Source organism: Notechis scutatus, chromosome 1, assembly GCF_049901735.1.
Source record: "Notechis scutatus isolate UNSWTSFEM ecotype Mainland chromosome 1, rNotScu1.2, whole genome shotgun sequence".
Classification (NCBI taxonomy): Eukaryota; Metazoa; Chordata; class Lepidosauria; order Squamata; family Elapidae; genus Notechis; species Notechis scutatus.
Genome location: NC_142009.1, coordinates 215583126 through 215607923, shown reverse-complemented (window position 1 = coordinate 215607923; position 24798 = coordinate 215583126). Strand labels below are relative to the sequence as shown.

Here is a 24798-nt window from a genome sequence, read left to right as displayed (position 1 = left end):
TTGCTCACAGAATCACAGATTCATTCAGTGAACTATCTATCTGCCATCGGCTAGCTCAGTCTCTCAAATTTGTTTGCCATGAGTCTGCACTGAATAACAGAAACTTCAGTCCTAAGGGAGATTCAGCTGTGCTTAAAAGCAGAGCCAAAGATCTACAGACTAGCTAGAAAGCAAGAAATCCAACCATTTCCTGCTTCCTAGCTAATCTAAATCTCCCAGCACAGTAGAACAGATGATGGTCGGAAAAAGGAAAAATAGCAATTTAGCAGGCAAGTTTACCGGGTAAGGAGTGAGTGGGCGGGGAGGGTTCCCGTGGGCCATGTGTCTGCACAGCCTGGATTAATTGCTTTGCGAGGGTGCTCTGGGGGTGAGATTTCTCTGTGGTCCACCAAAATTTTCTCACGGCCCACCGCTTGGTGACCGCTGCTCTAAGGCAGGGGTGTCAAGCTCCATTTCATTGAGGGCCACGTCAGGGTTGTGTCAGGGACATTACCAGGGTGGGTGTGGCCAGCTTGACATCACTTGTGTCGGGGGCATCGATGGTGGACCAAGTGCTCTGCCAGCAAAAATGGGCTCCAGAGCTCCATTTTCATCTGCGACGGACTCCTGCCACCCTCCTGCCAGTTAAAATGGTGCTCAGGGGGGCTGCATGCGGCCCTCCCAAGCTCCGTTTTCACTGGCAGAGGTACCACGGGCTGGTCCTTTTCTGTTTCTAGGGCAGCCCCATGAGCGAGATCTAAGCATCCCACGGACCGGATTCCGGCCCATGGGCCTTGAGTTTGACACCCCTGCTCTAAGGTTTCCTATGTTCTGCTTCCCAAATTTTGGGTCCCCCCCCCCAGGTCCCACACCTCGTCCCCACTTGTTTATACACTGAATCAGGGGATAAATACATGCTTTTCTGTTACAAAGAAACAATGAATTTTTGTTGCTGTTCTGAAGGCTACATGAGAAAACCCTTTCTGAAATAATTTTATCAATGAAATCTAGAACTTTATTCTGTAATAAACAGCTATTGTACATAGAGTGGGAAGGTACTTGTAAAAGTTTAAGTCTTTATCCAAACAGTATCTTTTACAGTTGGTCAGAATTTCAAAAGACTTTTATTGCAGGTTCTTTCATTAATCATTTCTACACCAGCTTACCCCACCCACAAGATTTGCTCAAAAGAAATTCATACCAAGGTTTGGCCAACATGTGAGTTATTCTAAAGTGTCAGGTAAACTTCCTGGTGAGACATAGGCAAGTTCATGGGATATATTTTTTCCCACTTGGGGTAGATCCAAATAAATGATACACAGTATTGCAGCATTAAAAAAAGGTGTACTTATTCCTCAAAAATAAAGATACGTATAATAGAATATAGGGTGTTCCCCCCTTCCCCCAGCCAGTTTTCCAGTCTATTTATTTTACTGTTAGTTTAGTGCAGATATTGAAAAGACTGGAAACAGTCCAGATGCTTGAATTGATCAAATATCCTTAGCTACCTGATGTCTTGTCGCTCAGATGGCTTGAAAAAAAGTCGTATTAAACATTAATATCCTCCTCAAATGTCTTTTTCATTTAAGCATCCTCTCCACAATGTTAAAAGTCATGTTTGTGGAGTATTTGCTACTACAAACAATTGCTTCTATGACATCTGCAAATCACAAGATAATGCTGTAGAACATGTGATCTTGCTGTAAGCAGAGTGGCTGTCTCTGAAACCCTAGTTTCTAGCGCAGGAGTGGCAGAGGTGGTACAAAGTCTTTCTTCAGAAATGATAGCGAAATACAAAATAAACCTATTAAACTTCATTAAGCAATCGGACTAGGAAGAGGTGGCAGAGGAAAAGGAAAAGAAATAGAAACCTTTTCAGTTTTGCCTTCAGTTCAAAGAAGCTGCTGCCAACAAAGAAGCAAAATGTTAAAATGGATCAGTTTTAAGCAATCAAAACAGATCAAGAAAGTGAGTATGACCTGAACCCCCTTTCTTTTTTTCATACTGTATCTCATGTTGGATAAAAATCTTACTCATGACATAGTCAGCTACTAAAATAGCTGTTAAATCTCAGTCAGAAAATACACCATGGCAATTCATTGCTTTGACTAGGAGAGAGGGCTATAGTTTATTTTCTCTCTGTTGAGAAAGCTAGATTTCATTTTGTTTATATTGATAACTTCCTATATGAAGGTTTGTTTGTTTTTTGACAGAAAGGGCATTTGTGAAAATAGACTACTGTAGCATTTGCATTCCTACAAAAAAATGGTTTAGAGGCAATTCTGTGTTGCTGCTCCTATATTATTCAGTCAAGTGTGTCTGGAAAACGAACAGAAAAGTTAACGTACTTTCTCATGTTATCCACATAATTATCCTGTTCATCATAAGAGAGTAGCACTGGGGACAAAACTTTAAGAAATTATCTATCTGCTACTAAGCAAACTGGATTTTTTTGTAAATATGAACATTTGTGGAAACTTTACTAAAGTGAATTAATTTATTATCATGGTCTTGAATTGTGGTTTGGTAATAGTTATTGTTACAATATCAAATGGGAATGTTATATTTCATTATTACACTCTATCCAGTCATTTTACATAGGAATATTAAAGGAAGTTGTTGATATTATTTTAACTAGGGGACAGTATAACTCTTACTGCTATTTTACATTTGTACTGGTTGAAAGACAGCTTTCTTGCAATGGTAATTCAATACTAGAACCCTGAACATAGTGGTCAAAACACATAATAGCAATGTATGGGTAGTCTGGTAGCTAGAAGTCAGCATAATGCAAACTTTTCCTATTGTTGACCCTGATTAAAGGGTAATGTTAATAAATTCTCATTCTGTCAGTTATCACTTTCAGACTGGTAATAAAGCTAGCCTCACCTTCTATGTCTTTTTTTTTACAGGAGTATACTGGAAGAGAATTAGGGTTTAGAAGTTCCTTTTCTATTTGATTTGTTTAGTTTCATGAAGGTTTATATGTTATGCATATCCAGCATCCCCATATTCATATGAGAATACAACTTCAACAAATGAATTGAAACATATAAAACTAATATGCTAACATTAAAACTAAAACTAATAATTTACACTATAATATCTATGTGATCAATGTTTGGGAACATTATAGTGAAATATTGCCATTTCTACATGTAGTATTTCCAGTTATCAGTAATGATAAAACAAGTTTTTTCCCTCATATCACGTAGAATTAGATGATAATGTAGTAACTCGTGTTGTAAGAAGCAACAGTGGCATCAGCATCTAATGACCATGATATTGAATTTATTCTAAGCATATTTGGTTGTTGTTCTTTTAATGTTTTGTTATGGGTAACATGCATATTTATTTATTTAAAGCAATTTAGAATTTGTTTGTATGATTGTTCCTTCTTAAATTATCATACTATGAAGGTTGAATTGCAAAGCGGGAATTTCCTGGTTTAAACCTAATTTGTGTTATAAGTACTCTAATATCCATTAAACGCCCAGAGAGTCTTTTTGTGCATGCACATTTTTGAGTCAGTGTTGAGTGCTGATAACCACCTGGACAAGCCCATGCAATTATCTTGGCAAGAGTTCAGCAGTGACTTAACATTGCCTTATTGGGCTTCTCCTAGAGCTGAGAGAGAATACCTGATCCTTGGTCACTCAGCTGTTTGTTTGCCTAAGGTGAAAGTAGAAGTTATTTCTAGTCTGATGCCTTAAGCACTATACCAACATGTATGTATTAGAATATATGTGTGTACTGAGACACATTTAAAGAATGTGGAAAGTAATATCTACCACATTGCTGCTCTGCTTCTGTGTTTTCTTTCTGTTTTGCCAGCATTTAGATTCCTGACAGCCTATTAACCTGCTGTTAGTATATTATTGGGAATACAAGTATGTTGAGACAATGGATATAAGGATATATTTTGGGGGTAGACATGATTCCAAAACGTGGCCAAATAGCTTTTTGATCTAGAATGAGTTGCCTTTGTGTGACAGAACCTCAGAGGAAGAAAATGACAGACCATTCATTCATTGTAGACATTTTTCTTTTCTACAAGGGTTTACACCTTTGGATTAACCAAGTATTTACTGGTACCATCACCTAGTCCAAGCCCTATGAAATTTACTTTGGGGCATGAAGATAATGGAAGTGACTGGGTTTTCTTGGGAACTATAAGAATGATAAGGCTTTTTCTTCAGTTCGAATGACATAAAGATTTGTAGAACTCATCTAATCTGAGCCCACTGTAAAATCCTACTATTTAGTGGGGGATTTATAGTATATTTTAAAATATTAATTTGCATGTGTGGACACAGGGAGGTTGTTGTTTAACAAGCAAACAAGCATTCACTTTTAACAGAGTTAATCTGCCATATTTCTCCTTGTTTTATTTGAGAATATAAGTGATGGAAAGCTTCTGCTGTTGAACAGGTGACATCTCTGTTTAGATTTGTCCTTATTTAGATGAACATGTGCAGATAAAACTCCTTGGTTGTTTGAAAAATACAGTTGGTTTAATTCATTTTGTTGCTTGTTTTGTAAGCCTATTGCAAATCAGGAGAAGGGAGGAGAGATACCACATATGGTACAGTTGCAAAATGTTCACATGGCTGTTTCACATTTAGAAGCCCCTGTAAGGTATTTAACACATTTTAATGTAAATCTGAAATCTTAATATAGCCTTAGTTTAGATTGTTGTATGTTTTTTTTTTCAAGCCCATCATTTATACATGCTTAAAAAGGAGCTACATGGTTTTATGGCATCAGCAAAGATATATATCACACACACACAGACACACAGACACACACACATCTTTGGAGTCAACAGTGACATTGCTTTTTGGTCAAAAGATCCTAGTGCATAACTGGAAAAAATTCTGTGTGTGTGTGTATCTTAAAAGTAGAATATGTTATATAATGTATTCCCTCTGCTACTGCATAATATGATGTGTTCCTCTTTCAGAAGTAACTCGGGACTTCTATACATCTTTTCCAGGTGGAATGTAGATACTGGTTTTTAGTGTGGAATGTAGTATTTGAAGTTTGTAGGGGGGAAATATATATTTCTTTTGCTGTGGTCAGACCACTACCTAATGGAATTGATATTTAGATTTAGTGGGATTCTGTAACCTAGCAAGGAAAGTATATGATTATGACAGTCTGCCTGGAGGCTTATAGATTTTATGCTGCCTTTTGGGGGATTTTCCATCATCTTTTTAGGTGATTCTGTCTCACTCTGATTCCTTCATAGTGTAGTTAAATGAGCAGGAAATAGTAACCATCAGTATCTTTCAAATACAGTATTTGGATTGTGATTTACACTTGTGCATTATGATCAACATTTGTGGGTGCTGTAATCTACAAGATATGGAAGGTACCCTTACCCATCATTTTCATCTTATCTGGTTAGGATTAAGATTGCTTTGGTCATTGTTGGTGGCCATATAAAACAGAGGTTAATCAAAAGACAGTTTAGGGATAGTTTCAATTCCAAGTATATTCCTTACTCTTATACTTCAAATGTCATAGACTTAGGTCTCAACTCTCTGTCCCTAATAGGTTTGTGGTATCAAGTAAATACCTTTTCCCCTTAGCTAGCAATTAGAATATAATAGAACAAATAGGGCTGGAAGGGACACTGGGGTCTTTTAGTCCAACCTCCTGCCCAAGGCAGGAGACCTTGTACCATCCCAGACCAATGATTCACAGAGTTGTTCAACAGTTCAGAGAGATAAACCTCACAGAAATGAAGCACATATTGTAAAATGAGGGATCATTTCTTCTCAGTGTGCTGTCTAGTTTGATTTGACTTTACAAGTGCTATATGAAATTATTCTGCACCCAACATCTTATTACTGGGATTTAAAAAATATCAAGGGGAAGAACTGCAGTTGTGATGGGGTAGATAGAAGAATGTGAAAGCTACCCAAAATCTTGTTCTAATCCACTTTTTGTCATCCACAGCTATAAAACATAGATTATGCTCCTAATAAAGTGTATATTTTCATAATCCTTGTGAAATCTCTCTATCACAAAAAGTTCAAACATCTTCTGGCTATTATAAGCTCTGCTTGCTAGCTATGCTAATTATTCATCAAAGAGTTAATAAATTGGTACATTTCCAAGGGGTATTCAATCAGGATATTGGCAAGTTTTTGAACATGTATTGATTTGTAGATCACAGAGAGTTGGTCCACCAGGGACTGGATGAAAACCTGAAATAAGAGATCATCCAACAGCTGTGGTTTATTTTATGAAAGCTCATGAAAAAAAAGAAGTTAATTTTCCCATTGGGCACTCAGCCAATTTAGTAATTGTGTGACATGCATAAAAGTATGGAAAAAAGAGCTAGTTTTGAGAAGTTCTTAGTAATGAACAAAATAATAGATCAATTTCAGATTTGTCATGGAAACATCTTGTCAGCCCAGTAACAATGACGTCAAGTTGACAGTGCCATCTAGACACTTATTATTTTGTCTGGAACACACCTGTTCAAGAGCAGGAGAGTAAGGATTAATCATTTTCCATGCGTTGATATAATATGATAAAATCAGGTAAGATAATTTGAAAAAACTAGTTTTAGTATAACTTTTTGTTAGGTATCAGCAATCATTTAAGTTTATTTTGACTGGTATAATTTTGCTGACATTAATAAGGAATTTCAACTTTGCTACAGAAGATTAACTAATCTTCTTTATGGAAGTTTCTGGTATAGATCTGTGCGCTGTGCAAGTACAATTTCTTCTGCTTCACTTTTACTTTCCTTGCACGTGAGAAAAACCTCTTAACATCTAGCTAATAATTAGATTGTAAATTAATGGCTTATTTGCTTTGATTTTTAAACTGTGTTCTTTATCTCTGTGGCTTGTGTTCTGATCCTCTTAGTTTCAGGATTCAGTGAAAGTCTGTACATGATACAAAAATAAACTACTATAGTATACAAGAAGTTGCTGTATTTTTTTATTTTGATAGCACACTGAACGGTGGATATCTTGTTCACAGCACTATTTTATATGTTCTATATAGTTTATATTTGTATATATTTGTATATTTATATTTTACTGCATTGTAAGCTGCTCAGAATTTTGGATAGTGAGATGTACTCTGTGCGTGTGTGTGTGTGTGTGTGAGAGAGAGAGAGAAAGAGAGACAGAGAGAGAGAGAGATGCTGAAATTAAAGTATCTAAATTCTAAATGCATGTAAGGAATGTAAAAAGGAAGTTGTGAGAGCTAATAGGTAGTCTCAGGTGATAACTACAGTGAATGAAGAGGAATCAACATTCTTCAGAATGTCAGAAACTCAGGAACTGAGAACAGTTCATTTCCTACCAGCCATCTAATCATGTTGAACAGCTAATAAGAGCAAAATTTGAATGGAGCTCACGGTTTCTGCACATAACACTTTTGATGGCTGACAGTTGCAGAATGTTTGCATGTTTTACCATGTATTTTAGGAAACTGACTGGTGAGATAAATGTTCATTATTCACTGGCCCAGCAAATAGTTTAGATTTTGTTAAAACCAGCGAGATCAGTAGGCACTCACTAGTATTTCCTAGTGATTACTAGCAAATTAAACACTTTTCATTCTTTCTGAGTAAATTCATCAACAATTGTTATTTTAAGACTTCTTTATAAGGTCACTCCAATGAACCATAAAGTGAGCTTACTTTAGTCATTCTTTGCATCAAAATAACATTAATTAATAACATTAATAAATTGGGAATAACCTCATGAAATGATAAAGATTGAAAGATATTTCTGCCAAGGAGCAAAAGTAAACCTGTCTTTAAGAACCATCTGGTTTATGTATAATTTAATCACTTCAAATTAAGGCTAAAACTAGTTCCACAAAAATATCTGCTTTTTTATTTTTAAATGAAGGAATACACTAAAGAATAATTTGAACTCATCCAATATGAATTTATTTTAAATCTTTAGAATTGACTTTTCTTTGCTCAAGAATGCTTACCATCTGTATTCAATGATAGCTATTCATTTAGTGATATCAAACAAATCATTCTTGACTCTTGACGAATGTATCTTTTCTTTTATGAATACTGAAAGCATTTGCACCAAGACAAATTCCTTGTGTGTCCAATCACACTTGGCCAATAAAGAATTCTATTCTATTCTATTCTATCAGGTTCCTATTTCAATTTAATTTTTTCAGTAATATTTTTGAGATTTATATGAAGTTGGCCTGCCAAAATCCACTTGTATCTCCTGGGGAAAAAACAAATCCAGTTTATTTATCCCCTATAAAAAAATGAATAAGGTTCTATCTATAAATTTGGAGCCTGCATAACTAAATATTTAGCATAGTAAATCTGATTAATTCTGAAATCATACCACCAGCCACATTTTGATAATTATCATTAACCCAGCAATATTGTAAATAGGCATGATATTCATGGTGTAATATGACAAACCTATGAAAATACCACCATCATTAAAGCCATGGAATTTGGAATTTGGTGAAATTGAATTGCTTGCTGCTATTCTATTGTTTTTTCTTCTGTACAGGAAAATAGACAAGATTTTTTTAAAAAGAAAAATAGAACACAGAGAGAGAGAGTGAAAATACACATCCTGAAATAGTATGTTCCTTTCTGAGCAAGAGTGCATAGCACTGTTCTGAGGAGATATGTACATGAGCTTTCTAATCTGTATCTGAAATTAATTTTATGCCAAATTTGCTCTAGTAGATGCATGTGTACAAAGATGGCCTACATCAGTCCAGAACACAGCAGTCAGGATGTAACTGTGAAGGTCTATTAAGGGCTACTGATGAACTGTAATCTGTCTAAACAATCTGGTACATTGAAAGATGCTTATTAGCTGAGTAAAGAAACAGACTCTTTCCTAATGTCTGTCTCCTCGTTGGATTTATTACACATCAACATTCTTCTCTGGTGTTTTCTCCTCTCTCTGACAGCAGCAAAACTGCTGATTTCTTTTCCTCTCTCATTATGATATGTTATGCTTTAGAAATCTTGGATAATGGAAATTATGGAAAGCTGGTCTAATAAAAGTTGTTACTGGTCCAGGTTTCCCTTGCTTTAGGTACAGATAGGTATCAATACCCAGAATCTGATGAATTTTGGATTCTTACTGTGTCAAAAGCTAAATTGAATTTCCTAAAACTGCCACAACACAATAGAGCTAATATTATACATGAATGTGCTGCCCTGTAGGAACTTTGTATGATGTAATATTCCTCATAATAGAATATATTATCTTTATTTATATCCCACCTGTATTATTTTTATAAATCAAGGCAGTGACCATACTAATATTCCTCCCTCCTGCCATTTTCCCCATAACAACCATCCTGTGAGGTGGGTTAGGCCCAAAGTCACCCAGCCAACTTTCATGCCTAAGATACAACTAGAACTCACAGTCCCCAGGTTTCTAGCCTGGGGCCTTAACCACTAATTAAACTGGCTCTCAAATTTCCTGACATCATCATATCTTTCATCTTAGTTCCAACACCAGGTACCTTTTAGTTATTAGTTTTTACAAATTTCTGTATGTATGTATGATATTAATTTGGTTAATATTCACCTATCTCATGTCAGGAATGTGGAACAGAAATGAGGAATTTAGGACATAGAAAATATATATTTATTTTATAAATATTTTTTTATAAATATTTCAAGGCAACGAACATACCTAAATGCTCCTTCCTCCCTTTTTTCATATACATACGCACACACACACACTATATATATCTCTATCTATCTATCTATCTATCTATCTATCTATCTATCTATCTAATATTGCACTAAATAAGGCAGGTCTCTAAATGTCCCAATGTTTAGACTTCTTCCTGCCATATAGACAGCTTTTCCAAATTTATTACTGTACATCAGCAAGGATAAAATGGATATGATGTTTTTAATTTGGAGTAAAACTGTTTTTCATTATCCCCTGCTTTGAGTTATGTTTTTAAATGTTAACTAATATTCTGAAATAAATAAAACAAATTTCTCTAAAGTTCTTATTAACATATCCCACAAAATCAGGTTAAGAATTATTATGCATTGTTTAACCAGAATTTTTGTCTTGCTTTTGGGTCTTTCACTCAAGTGGGAGCAGGAAAATCAAAGGGCATTCAACAGTCCTCCCATAATGTTCAACAATCAAGTTTCTTTTGCTTTTCCTGCTCCCATCTAAAGATAGAAAATAATGATCTTTCTCAATAGATACTCATCTGATCTTCCTGTTTAGATATGGAATAGTCTTTTTATCATTTGTGGATGGCCTAGTCTCCTATTTCTCTCAATTACTGTATATGATCCTACTAAATAACAGTGGCAGTGTTAACAAAAATTGAAAGTTTTTGCTGGTATTCAGAAAATACTTTGTTTTAATCCTATTGGAGAGTTGCCTTCCTAAGTATTTAGGAATACTGTTTTCACAGGTTTAGGCAATATTTAATGAATAAGATTTTTCGTATATTCTATACTTTACCTAAGTTTTCTCACTATTTTTTTCTCTCAGTGATAAATAGAAGTGCATTGGGTTTGTGAAAAAGGAAATATGGTTCTTAGTTAAGGAAATTTATTTATGCAACTATCTTCACAATATTGTTTAGCATTCCCACAGATTACTTTTATGCAGGACATATTTACAAAGAGCATGAAAAAGCTAATATTAACCAGACGTAGTTATTTGGCTAGTTGTGATGTAACTGGATAATGTTTTGTATTTATTTTAAGTGGTAATAGTAAGCATTTTCAAGCACAATAGCTTACACTAAATACAACAGCATTTATTATAGTTGGACTTATCCTTGAATCCAGATCTGCCAAAAGACATTCCATTTTTCTAGTCTCACTTACTGCAGGATATATGAAAATCTAGTAGCTTTTTTTAAAAGCTGTGATAATTTACTCCATACATGAATACCATGACAAAAATGGTAATTGGCTTTTATGAGGGGAAATCATGCTATAGAAATAAATACAGATAGTACTCAACATAGGACCACAATTTGAGCCCAAAATTTATGTTATTAATCAAGAGAGTTGTTAAGTGAGTTCTGCCCCATTTTATAATCTTTTTCCCACAGTTGTTAAGTGAATCACTGCAGTTGTTAAGCAAATCATGCAGTCATTAAGTGAATCTGGCTTCTTCCATAGACTTTATTTGTTTGGGAGGCAGCTGGGAAGATTACAGATAATGATCATATGACCACAGGACAATGCAATTGTCATGAATAGATGCCAGTTGCCAAGCAACCGGATTTTGATCAGGTGACCATGGGAATGCTGCAACGGTTATAAGTGGACAGGCTAAAAGTCACATTTTTGCACTGCCTTTGTAACGTCCAATGGTCACTAAATGAATGTTTAGGGTAGGAAATTTGGCAGAAAATCTCTGCTCTAGCACCTCCACCTATTTTATTAAGCCTTTCAGAAGTTCCAGAAAGATGGGTTTCCATTTTCTAGCTAGTTAGGCCTTTGTTGAAAATCCTGAAGGTTGAAGCCCACATAGCTAGAAAGTACTCAGGTTGGGAAAAGCTGCCATAGCCTATTTTTTAAAATGCCATTGTTGCTGTCCATTGTTATAGCATTTGATCTCAGCGTTAGCGTGAAAACTCATTACATTTTACAATACTGGCAACGTGTAATATTTCCTATCCATCAAATCCATCGCTCTGCACATTTTTTTTCTTGTTTGCTTTTGCTGTTACATGGTAACATTGACTCCCTTTATTGAACACAGATATGTAGTTGCCCTGGGGAAAAGATGTTAAGGAAAATGAATAAATGTTAATGGATATGCATATGGCAAGGAACATTTTACTAATGTAATGTTAATTTTTCAATGTCATCATAGTCTGTGCTTTTATCGTAAAATTATGAAAGCGTATGAAAAATTCACACTTAGCAGGCAGACTTTTGTTTTCTTTGCCTTCGTAAACATGGGGCTCAATTCAAGTTGCTGTTTTTTTTTTTACCTTTATGCCCTTTGTGGCATGGGGCTGAATTATTTGAGGGACCACCTCTTTCCTCAGGTTTGGCAGAAGAGGTATGTTGCAAGTCATGTTTGTAAGGAGTTATATTTGACAGGAACTATAGGAGATAACGTGGCTGAGACCGAGGGAGGTTACGATCCCTGCATGCCCACAAGAAGTCTAAGTCCATCCCACCTTGAATTTCTATCTTATCTTCCGCTCATTTCTCTTGATTGTTAGTCAGATTCTTGTAGTCAGCTTAAGTTTCCAATAAATCTTTATACTCATTTGAACTGCCTGAATTTCTGATTTCCCTGATGCTTGACAGGACCAGGAGGTGATCCTGTTCTGCTCTGGCACTCACCCTATGGAGCATAATTCTCCCTGATGTGAGAGTGGCCCTATCTCTCCTAACCTTATGGACAGCCATTAAAACTTGATTGTGTCCATAGACCTGGAGAGTCATAATGGAATGCTGATTTGATTAGATGGCTCCACTGTATACAATTCAATGCTCTCTTAGCCTTTTATAATGATGTTAAAATTTTTGAAATGTTTTGAAATTGAATTTTTGGGCTGTGTGTACACCAGAGTTGTCCTATAGGAGATGAGTGGCCATATAAATATAATCAATAAATAAATACGTTGCAGTTGTAGGGACTGAGAGTGTAGCCTGGTATACATTTACATGGTGCTTACTTGAGAGTAAATTCCCTCATATTCAGTGTATGTCCAGCACAGCTAGTGATGGTGAACCAATCATATCTGAAGCTGCCAGCAATATAAAGTAGACCATACAAAGAAACCAATGCTATATAGGACAGGAACTTTTATTTTAACAGCTATAGTAACAAAATTTTGCAAGTCTGAATATCTTTTCCCTGTCCCCTGCCTTTGTCTTTGTGTGAACTGGCGGTGTGTATGTGTGTCTGAGACTGTTACTCAAATTAGTTTCTTGGTGTGGGGCTCAAGCCACATTGGTCTGATTGTTGCCTTGGTAACAGCTCTTCTTTCTGTCTTTCAAGGCATAAAGAAAACAGAACTTCTCAGCAATTGAATGTGGAGATTTAGTACAAAATAACTAATAATATGCACTATATGAGCCCATAATGAAGAGTTATTGATAGAAGCTATTAGAACCCTTTCTAGAAAACTCTTCCTGAAACAGCTGAGTGTTAGGACATGGATAGTTCTTAAAGCTGATGCACTATATATAGTCATCTAAAACGCAAATGTATGTGAGCTCAATTCCCTAAAACAACACCCTGCTACCCATATCTAATGACTCCCAATAATGACGAAACCAGTAACGCTGTGTCTCCTGGTGGTCAATGTAATTAATCACTGATAGAGGTGAAAACGGTATCTAAAATGGTATCATTTGCTATAGAAACATAGAATTTCAACAATACTGGAATAAATCAGTTAAAAAACTCCTTTTTCTTTTCCTCAACATGAGCAAACCATGAGATTCTGACTCACACTAGTTGTTAACATGTTTGCTACTCAACAGCTTGTTGAAATGAACTGAAGGGAAAGCTGGGGATTCTTTCAGGGAGGTTAGTAGTGCTGCCTCACAGTGATAATGAAAATTAATTATCCAAAGGATTTTCTTGTAGCTGCTAGAAACTACTTCCTGTGCTTGGTGAATATCAGTATAATTAATCTGGCTGGAATCCAAATGAGCTAGAGTCATAGTTCATCCTATACTTTAAGTGGCATTTAGCAGAGGAGAAAAAGAAATACTTTGTTAGTAATGATACATGAAAGTCAGAATGTTCCAATCTCTTGAAGTAACAGTATTCAGTTTTCCACCCAGAGTGGTGTTCAATGATAGTAATTCCTCATTACTTCTGATTTGGCCCATAACTGATAGTTAATAGCAAATGATCTATTCGAGTAGGATTTAGAAGCCATAGAATATGAAAAACTGCAGTAAATAACATCCAACTTGGTGTGTAACCCATAATTAGTTCTAATTCTAAATCAGGCCTGCACAACTCCTAGATAGGGAAAGGGCCAGACTGGTAGATTAAAAATAATTACAAACCACAAATAACAGGTGGCATACTGATCTGTTGTTTGTTAGCTAGCTGTGTGACTATAGCAGTTGGAGCTGACATTGTTTGTGAATGCTAAGGTGTTGGAGGACACTTGTCAGCATGCATTTTGCCACAGAAGTGGTTCCATAATCTTGGTGGCATAGCCATCTTGGCAACAGAGACATTTGGCCGCAATATTTCAAAAAGGGCTGGCACACCACACACATGGTTGCATGTGTATGCCTACTCTAAACAGTCAAATTAAGATTTTTTTTTAAAGAAGTGAGCAAGGAGGTTGGGTATCAGGGTTCAGTATAACCTAATATATTGTTTTTAAAAAGGTAAAGGTTTTCCTTGTCCAGTCATGTTAGAATGCATGTGACGCATCTGGCCCACAGGCTGTGAGTTTGACCCCAGTCCTGTGTCAAACTCACAGCCTGGTGAGCCAGATGTGTCACACGCTGGCCACGCTCACCCTGGTTTAGCAAAGGGGGGGAAGTTGTGATACATCACGTGATGACATGTCATGAGTTTGACATCCCTGCTCTAGGGGATGATGCTCATCAACGTTTCCTAGCTGAGGGTTGTGTAAAAAAGTTTCCATGGTCATGAGCTGATATGTCAAGTCACATGGAACACAGTTACCTTCCCACTGAACTGGTACCTATTTATCTACTTGCATTCAAATTGTTAGGTTGGTAGATGGTGAGGCAGGAACAGAAGCTCACCCCATCATATGATGCTTGGGTCTCGAACTGCCTACCTTCTGGTTGACAAGACCAGCATCTTAACAGCTAGGCCACCACACCTCATTAAGATATTGTTATATTCAGTCAAATGTAGTCTATTTCTCCTCTTACTTTCTCCTTCTTTCATCATAGCTGTCTGGAGGATGTGAACTAACTGTGGTGCTGCAAGACTATGTTGCCAGTCACAGCAGTGAACTGAGTATTCAGGTGGGACAGACTGTGGAGTTACTCGAAAGGCCAAGTGAACGACCAGGCTGGTGCCTGGTACGGACCACAGAAAGGAGTCCACCTCAAGAAGGTCTGGTTCCCAGCAGTGCTCTCTGCATCTCCCATTCCCGGAGCAGTGTAGAAATGGACTGCTTCTTCCCGTCAGGAAAAGGTAAGCATCAACTGAATTAAATTTCATCAGTCAGGTCAAATGTTTTGATAATCATTGTTCTCTACATTTGGATGCGTCTGTTCATCTTTTCACCTTTGTCTGCCTAAGGGAAGAAGATAATCTGTGTTTGTTTTGTTTGTTTGTGGCAGGGAAACTGATTTCATTGCACCAATCAGCCAACCTTAATATCAATTATAATTCCACCTTCTCTCTTTATGGATAGAAATGATTGGCTTGTTCTTGCAACATTGACAAAAGGAAAATCTTAAATAGTAATTATCATTAACATGATTTTTTTTTTTAAATGGATAACAATATTTGGAATTTGGAATTAGCTATTTCAAAAGCAAGCAACTGGAAGCAGGTTAGGGAAGTGAGGAAGAAGAAAAGCAGCTTTTGACTTGGAAAAAGAATCTGGCAGAAAAATGAATATGGTGAAAACCAACAGAAAAAATCTGAATTAACTCGATATATATCAACTTGCAAATAAGAGTTCTCTTTAAAATAGTTGTATCCATCTATCCTTCATGCTTCAGCACAAGAAACATTATAGCAGTTAACAGAATAACAGAGTTGGAAGGGACCATGGAGGACTTCTTGTCCAACCACTGCATTACCATTTCAGACAAATGGCTGTCCAATCTGTTCCTAAAACCCTCCAATATTGGAGTACCCGTAACTTCTGAAGGCAAACCATTCCACTGCTCAATTGTTCTGTTTCTAGGTTTGTTCTCCCCTTGATTAATTTCCATTCATTGTTTGTTAGCCTTCAGGTGCTTTGGAGAATAGCTTGACCCCACTTTTTTGTGGCAGACCTTCAAATATTGGAACACTTGTATCATGTCACTTCTTAGGACAAGACAACCTGCACATTCCTGCAACCATTCAAATGTTTTAGTCTCCAGTCACCTAATCATCTTTATTGCTCTTCTCTGCACTCTTTCTAGAGTCTCAACACCTTTTTGTATCATGGCAATCAAACTTGGATACAATATTCCAAGTGTGGTCTTATCAAGGCATTATAAAGTGGTACTAACACTTCATGTGGTTTTGATTCTATCCCTCTGTCAGTGCAGTCTAAGGACTGTGTTGGCTTTTTTTGGTGGTTGCAGCACATTGTTAGTTCATATTTAAGTGGTTGTCCATTAGGACTCCAATATCTTTCTCACAGTTATTACTACTGAGCCAACAAGTACCACCTATTCTACATCTGTGCATTTGGATTTTCTTGCCTAATTGTAAAACCTTACTTTTCTCATTATTGGATGCCATTTTATTAGATAGAGCCCAGTGTTCAAGTCTGTCAAGATCCTTTTGTAATTTGAACCTACTTTCTGGAGTATTGGTTATTCCCTCCAGCTTGTTGTCATCTGCAGATTTGATGAGTTCCCCTTCTATCCCCTCATCTAAATTATTGATAAAGATGTTGAGGCAGAACCTTGAGGTATTTCACTGCATACTTCCCTCCATGTAGATGCAACTCCAGTAAGGACTGCACTCTGAGTCAGCCAGTTACTAATTCATCTGATGATGATGATTTAGTCTGTCCATGATTGCCAATCCATGCCACTTTCGGTCAGATTAATGTGCTATTCTTCATTCTCCACACAAGAGGGCATTCTTGATTTATGCTGAGAGGAAATTGTCAGTAATAGTTATTCAATGAAATTATGAATAACCGTTTATTTAAAAGGGAAATATTCAATAGCATAACGTTTAGAACTGAGCAAAAATTTGAAAAAGTATTTCTCAACCTGTTGCAAAGCTCATGCTCAAAATGCAGCAGCTTTAACAATCTGAAGAGAACGGTTTCATTGTATTCTCACACTTTGTGAAGCATCTCTTTCAAACGCTTCCAACAATCTTAATAATAGTAGAAGTCACAGACTTCAAAAACTTTTCAATTACATTGTCCAAACTCTCTCCCACTTTTAACCCCATCTGACTGACTGCTTCATCAGACAAAACAAAGATCTTTGCATATTATAAAACAAGAATGAACCTAGTTTGTCAGGAAGAAGAATTATAGCAGAGCTATTTATTTTTACTTATGATGACCCAGTGGTGGGATTCAAATTTTTTTACTACCAGTTCCATGGGCATGGCTTGGTGGGCATGGCAAGGGAAGGATACTGTAAAATCTCCAGTCACAGGTGGTATTTGCTGGTTCTCCGAACTACTCAAAATTTCTGCTACCGGTTCTCCAGAACAGGTCAGAACCTGCTGAATACCACCTCTGTGATAACCCACCCCCCACCAACATAATTTGGAAGAAGAAAAAAACACCAATACTTCTGCTTGACTAGAAGTCAAACTGGGATATGTTATTGTCCTGGAGAAAATAAATTTAACAAACAAAAAGAGACTGCAACCTTCTCCCTCCCCTGTCTTTTAGATATGGCCTGGGGTCAAAACCACTTCCTCTCTTTGCCTAATCCCGTCAGATTTAAATTGACCTTCCTTGCCTGCCCCAGGCAATACCCATGCAATTTCATAAAACCAGAGAATAGAAACATCTTCATCGGTTCATAGCACAGCCCAAGGGCAGCTGTTACAAGGAAATTGCAATTTAGAGAAACCCCAACCTTCCACCTACCTCAGCTGATGACCTCAGCATTCCATCTTCTTCACAGCGAACTTCTTCATCTCTGCTGAAGAACCCATTTTGCCTCACAATAGTACTGGGAAAGACCTGCCTAGCACCCCCCATACTGACCAGCAAATTGGATTGTCTAGATTAATGTCCCACCTTGTAGCTCTCAACTTCTATAATAATCTTCTCCATTGTTCAAGGTCCTTCTTTCTTCTACAGCAGGCACCCTATTTTGCAATAAACATGGTTCTTCTCAATGATGTGCTCATATGGGACACATAAGGTGGTTAGCCAAAGCCAAAGATACCCATGTTAAGATTTAGATGCTGGGTGAAGAAAGTCACTTAGTTATTTTTATTTTTTATGTTTATCTTTCTCTTCTCTTTCTAAGAGCTCAAGGCAAGTACATATGGCATCCCTTCTGTTTTTTTGTCTAGAGTAATGGTCCGTGAAGTAGGTTGGGCTGAGAGAGAGTCATCCAGTGAACTTCCAGAGCTAAAGGTGGATAAGTTTCCCTAATTCTGGTTCAGTATCTTAGCCATGGTTGCAAACTACAATGGCTAAGTCCAAAATAATAATAAAACAATACTTGGAGACAGCAGAATAGAAAGAACTGCAGAAGATCACAAAATACAAGGCTCTGCAAATAAATGTAGAATGACTGTGGCAAGAGAAAGTAAAGTATCAATAATGATAGGCAGCTTGGGTACAATCCCAAAACATTTGGAGCACCACTTGAACGCCATCTGTAAAATCACCATCAGTCAATTGCAAAGGCAGCTTTATTTGGAACTTACATCTGACAATACCTTTAACACCATCAAAGAACAACATCTTTCTATCCCAGGTCCTTGGGAAGGACTCGATAGGAGGATAAAATGCCAAACCCAGTCTAAACATATGATTGACTGCAATGAACTTTAATTAAAAAAAACAAACCAAATAGTGATCATCTAGTTAGTTGCTGCAAGACAATCAACAGATTAATGAGAAACAATGGCATAACAAAGTAGCAACATTTGAATATCTGCAAGAAATACCTTTTGCAGCAAGCAACAACTGGTGGGACCACAAAATAGACAAAGTAAGATAAGAAATAAAGATACTAAAGTGCTCTAGGACTTTAGAATTCAAACAGACAAGCATGTGCCACAGATTTGACATTTGCTGAGAAGAAAAACAAAAAAGTTTGGATATTGGACATTGCAGTACCTGGAGACACCAGAAGAAAAGAGAAGGAATTGGGTTAAAAATATAAAATATAAAGACCTTCAGAAAGAAATAGAACAACTATGGCAAAAGAAAGCAAAGATAGTATCAATAGTAATAGGTGCTTGGATGCATCGGGCACTGACAAAAATCCCTATCAGTCAATTGCAAAAGGCAGTCTCCCATGGAACAGCTTACATCCCATGGTGATACTTTCAACACCATGAAAAAAAATCTCCCTATCCCAGGTTCTTGAGAAGGACTTGATAGGTTGCTAAAAAAAAAAAAAAAGGCCAAATCAAAGTCTAAACATCTGGCTGACTGTGCAAGCAATCATAATAAATCTAAGTGTGTTGTGTGAAGTAGGCCATACTTCAAGCTATAATGTAGCTTTGTTTGTTTTCATTGTCGGCCGTTCAAGTTAAGTTTGGTGGATAGAATGGTACTTTGTAGGAACACACCTATTGAAAGCCTATTGTGAGGATGTTTTGTTCTTTTTAAGTAGAGTTTATAGAGTAATGAAATTCAAAGGGTGGTGCAGGATGATGAGACCTGTCATATTGTTATATTGGAGGGAAAGCGGAAAAAGGCAGACAAAGAAGCAATTGCTGATATTTCCTTTTAAACAGATGCCCTGCTTTGTATGTCTGCTTTGACTAAGGGAAAGACATTGGACTTCTCACCCTTACAGAAGCAGCTTATCCCACCTCTTTCCTCACATCAGAGTTGTTATTTTCAAATAACCACTGCTTTCCTCGTAAACCATGTATCATCATGCAAATTCAATACTATAGCAGTATGTCTGTTGCAAAATTAAACAGCCAGTTTGGTTAGATTGCTCTGCCATTAAGTAGTATATTTTCCAGGAAATGTTGCATTGAAGTTTAACATAGTGTAGCATGAGCTTGCTTGCTTAGTTGTTGTTGGTTTGTTTTGTTTTGCTTTGCTTATCCCTCCATAATTTACTGAGGAAACTTGTTATTTGGAATCTTTCCACTGGCCCAAGAAATGACCATCTAGCTTTACTGAAAGTGTTGTTTACAATCCAAGAAACCCACTGGCCTTTCCTGTATATTTCCAGGATAATTTTTGCCACCTGTACACTTCCTCAATATTCAACAACAATGCATTATGCTTCCCTTTCTTGTGCAAAACAGGGCATATGGATGCTGACAATTTGCATATTGGAAAAAGTACCGTGTTTCTCACATAATAAGGCCGGGCCTTATTTTTTTTTGACCCCCGAAAAACCGGCTAGGCCGTCTTTTCGGGGGTGACTTAATTCCCCCCCCCCGTTGCATCCTCGGGTGGGCGGGCGGCGACAGCTTGGATGTTCGGGAGACCTTCCATCACCGTTGCTTTCCCTTCTCCCTTGCTGCCGTAGCGTTACAGCAATGCCGCGGCGTTTGGCACAGCCACGTGCAGCCAGTCAGGGCTCCTCCCTGCAACCGGAGCCCTGAGGAGACACTTGGCTTCAGGCGCTCCTGTGGCCGCCTTCCCTTTGCCTTCGAAGCAGCCCGGAGGGCACGTAGCCACCTCCCTCCAGCCCACCTTGAGGATTTGTCTTTTGTTGTTGGTATACTTGGCTTCAGGCGCTCCTGTCGCCGCCTTCCCTTTGCCTTCGAAGGTAAAGTGAATTATTTTAAAAACCTCCGCTCATCCTATCAGGGCCGCGCCGGAGCCGTGCAAGCTGGGCAGAGCTGGGAAAGCGAGCCGGGGTGTTTCCTGGTTCTGCCCAGCCCGTACGGCTCTGCCGCGGCCCTGGCGGGATGAGCGGAGGGTTTTAAAATAATTCACTTTACCTTCGAAGGCAAAGGAAGGCGCGACAGGAGCGCCTGAGCCAAGCATACCAACAACAAAAGACAAATCCTCAAGGTGGGCTGGAGGGAGGTGGCTACGTGCCCTCCGGGCTGCTTCAATGCAAGGTCCTGACTTGCAGCATCCTGCTGTTACCACCGCGTCCTTTTCACCGCCGCCTCCCTCTCCGACTGCGAAACTCGTGTGCTTCGCCAAATGCTCCGAGTGAGGCGAGCTCTTTCATACATAGAGAGAGAGGGAAAGACACCGGCGTGCTCCGAGAGGCTGGCTCTTTTCTCTAGCCGAGGCTGACATCTGACTGAATCTCTATCCCGCTCCTTTATCCTCACGATGGGGTCGTCAGTGACGCTCTCTGGTGCGGCCACCTCAGCTTGCCAGTCTTGCCCCACTATGAGACGATACTGTGACAGCCACTGCTGCCGCACTCCCTTCTCTTTCCTTGCCTCTCCTCCCTTCGCCGGCAGGAGTGTGCGCGCCTGCTGCCACTGCCGCCGCTCCTGAGGCCGTCTGGGGCGGGCAGGTGGGAAAGCAAGCAAGGTGGCTGCGCTGTCTTCTTTTTCCCTCAGCGAAGCGCCGCCGCTTACCGCCACCACCGCCACCTGCGATGGGCGAGGAGGCGGCGGAGGCACCCGAAATGTCACCAAGGCAACAAGTGCCTCCCCGCCGGGCCCTCCGCTCATCCCGCCAGGGCCGTGGCAGAGCCGTGCGGGCTGGGCAGAACCAGGAAACACCCGCGGCTTGCTTTCCCGGCTCTGCCCAGCCTGCACGGCTCTGCCACGGCCCTGGAGGCACTTCCTGTCAGCCTCGGCTAGAGAAAAGAGCCAGCCTCTCGGAGCACGCCAGCGTCTTTCCCTCTCTCTCTATGTATGAAAGAGCTCGCCTCGCTCGGAGCGTTGGCGAAGCACACGAGTTTCGCAGTCGGAGAGGGAGGCAGCGGCAACGGCAGGATGCTGCAAGTCAGGACCTTGCATTGAAGCAGTCCGGGGGCACGTAGCCACCTCCCTCCAGCCCACCTTGAGGATTTGCCTTTTGTTGTTGGTATACTTGGCTTCAGGCGCTCCTGTCGCCGCCTTCCCTTTGCCTTGAAGGTAAAGTGAATTATTTTAAAACCTCCGCTCATCCCGCCAGGGCCGCGGCAGAGCCGTACAGGCTGGGCAGAACCAGGAAACACCCCGGCTCGCTTTCCGGCTCTGCCCAGCTCGCACAGCTCCGGCGCGGCCCTGATGGGATGAGCAGAGGTTTTTAAAATAATTCACTTTACCTTCGAAGGCAAAGGGAAGGCGGCCATAGGAGCGCCTGAAGCCAAGTGTCTCCTCAGGGCTCCGGTTGCAGGGAGGAGCCCTGACTGGCTGCACATGGCTGCGCCAAACGCCGCGGCGTTGCTGTAACGCTACGGCAGCAAGGGAGAAGGGAAAGCAACGGTGGTGGAAGGTCTCCCGATATGAAGTGCTCCACCAACGCAGGCAGCACCATATCCGGGCATGCAACAAAGTACTTCCTAACGGCAAGCCCCCCCCCCCCACCATTCCCCCCATTTCGCATGTTTAATATGGGCCTTAATTTGGGGGAGGGGCTTAATTTGATTTTATGCCAATAAATTATGCTGGGGCTTCCTATTGGTGGAGGCCGTATTGTTGGAGAAACACGGTAGTTTGCTTGAGGTTGGTGTCCCATTGGAACTTTTTTCACATTTTCATAATCTTATTTTAATGAAGTAGTGACATAGCATTTGTGTTTTCATGATCTGGTTGGTTCAAATGAAGGTAATTCTTAGCTGCTTTCAACCTATAGGAATAAAAAACAGGTAGCTATTTGGTCATTAAAGGATGAGGAATGGCCAAAATGCACAGCCCATTTGTTGGAAAGGAAGATGTGTGAGCTGATGGCAGTGGTGCGATTCAAATTTTTTTTACTACCAGTTCTGTGGGCATGGCTTGGTAGGCATGGCAGGGGAAGGATATTGTAAAATCTCCAGTCAGAGGTGGTATTTGCTGGTTCTCCAAACTACTCAAAATTTCTGCTACCGGTTCTCCAGAACTGGTCAGAACCTGCTGAATACCATCTCTGGATGATGGGTTTGGTATTGGGGTGGGGGGGAAGTGAATTACATCAGATGAATACAGGTGTGTTGTTCCTTTTGATACAGAATCATATGTCACTAGCAAGAATCAGAAAATTAAACAGTTGTCATTTGATGAATGAAATATTCAACTACTTTTTGCCTCTAACAAAAGACAATACTAGCAAACTACTTATACCAAAAAGTTAATGAAGATATATTAGATTAGATCAATAGGACTAGGCTACCAGCTGTGGGCTACCAAAATCCAGATGAGCACTAGATAAGGGAAAGATCCAAAATTGTATTTTTCATAGGACATATTCTTTTTTGAGATTTATAGGCTGTAAACTATCATCATTGGCAATTGTAACATGATGCAAAGGAATATTAATCTGTCCTAATTCTATCAACAAATTAGCAACCCAGTCAAAACCACCAGAGTAAAATATTGTGCCTTGCCAAACTTCATTTTTCATGTTTTTTAACATGTTAATGTTTCATATTTACTTCCATTTGATCAAAAGTGTAGGTGTCATTGTGTTAACTGAGTAACAATCAACCGCTTACTGGGTTCAGGTATCCCATTAAGTTAAAATCGCATGGTAAATTGGCTTAGTGTGTTGTGAAAACCCAACCATTGTAGGTTTATAACTCATAGTTTACAGCATACGGTGATCTCGGAACTCAGTTAATTATGATGGGGCAAAGAAACCATGACTTAACTTGATATTCTTCCTCTTAAATAGGTGTAATCCCCTAGCATGCATGCTTAAACAGTTAAAGGTTTTCTCCCCTCTTTCTATTTATGACAAAGCAAGCTTTCACGTAATTTCTGTGAGTTGTCAGAAATGCAGTGCTGAGTCAGATGTAGCAATGACCAATCTTAATGTAATGCTGCCATTTATTAAGAACATTCCAAAGGAATTTATGGTCCAGAAACATCACACCATAACAAACCAAGAAAAGCAAACAGCTCCCTGTGGTATTCTTCAAATAGATAAAATAGCTACCTCTGAGTATAAATAAGGAAGGGAGTGGCAAAGAATCACAGCAAAGGTCGACAGTTTTCCTTCTAAAATGCTAAGCAGAGACATTACTAAGAAATGTCTGTCACACCCTTCACCTGTAGTTCACAGACTAGATTCACTGAAAGTGAAATAGTGAAGGAACTACAGGTAGTCCGCAACTTATGACCACAATTGCAATCAAAATGTCCATTGCTAAGCAAGGCCGTTGTTAAATGAGTCATGCCCCATTTTACAACTGCTTTTACCACTGTATTTAAGTGAATCACTGAAAGGGTTGAGTGAGTTATGCAATCATTAAGAGACACTGGGCAACTGGCCCAAACAACACTGCCAATCATCCCACAAATACATGGTCACCATGTGTGAACTTCCTGCCAGCTGTTCCCAAGAAATGCTTTCTAGCCTCACCAATATTTTTAAATATTTTCCATAATATACATATGGAAATTGGGGGGAGGAGGGGGAAGGACGGATCCTTTGGAAAAGGATTTGAATGGGATTTATTACCAGCTATTCTCCCTCGACTTGGGAGACGGAGATAAATTGCGCCCCCTAGAGTCGGACACGACTGAGTGGGAGAAACCTTTACTTTTTACCTTTACTCTAGATTTGAGTTGCCTGCTTTCCCTTCACCTCCCCCCTCCCGCCCCTGCGTCCTTAACAGTTACATATCTGGTGAAACTTCTCTACCACATGTGGACGTTGGGGACATTTCTCATGTGACATTTTTGGTTTTCTGTACTACAAGTGCAGAACCTGCCCCTCTAACATTTCCCTTTGAAAGATTTTTGAATTGCAATGCTTAGCTCCACGCACTTCAAATATTAGTTCCTTGACCACGATCTCGCCAGAAAACGTACCCGGGTGGTGGGGTGGATTTCTTTTATTTTCTTTCCCAAGAAATCCCTCCAAAAAGTTCCCTTCTGGCGGGATTGATCGCAAGGTCTTGAAACAATCGGCTTAGTTAGGTGGATC

At 39.1% G+C, this 24798-nt stretch overlaps 1 protein-coding gene across 5 annotated transcripts in view; it reads left to right on the top strand.

Annotated features, from left to right (window-relative positions):
- KALRN (kalirin RhoGEF kinase) overlaps positions 1 to 24798 on the top strand; it is a 554985-nt gene that overhangs the window by 429763 nt on the left and 100424 nt on the right. For 4 of the 5 annotated variants that reach the window (XM_087950201.1, XM_087950195.1, XM_087950194.1 and 1 more), the window contains exon 34: positions 14867 to 15113. In XM_087950201.1, coding sequence (XP_087806327.1) covers positions 14867 to 15113 — 247 coding nt within the window. Of the gene's footprint in view, positions 1 to 1824; positions 1948 to 14866; positions 15114 to 24798 lie in introns of those variants that run through there. The other variant, XM_087950196.1, reaches the window with a different exon arrangement.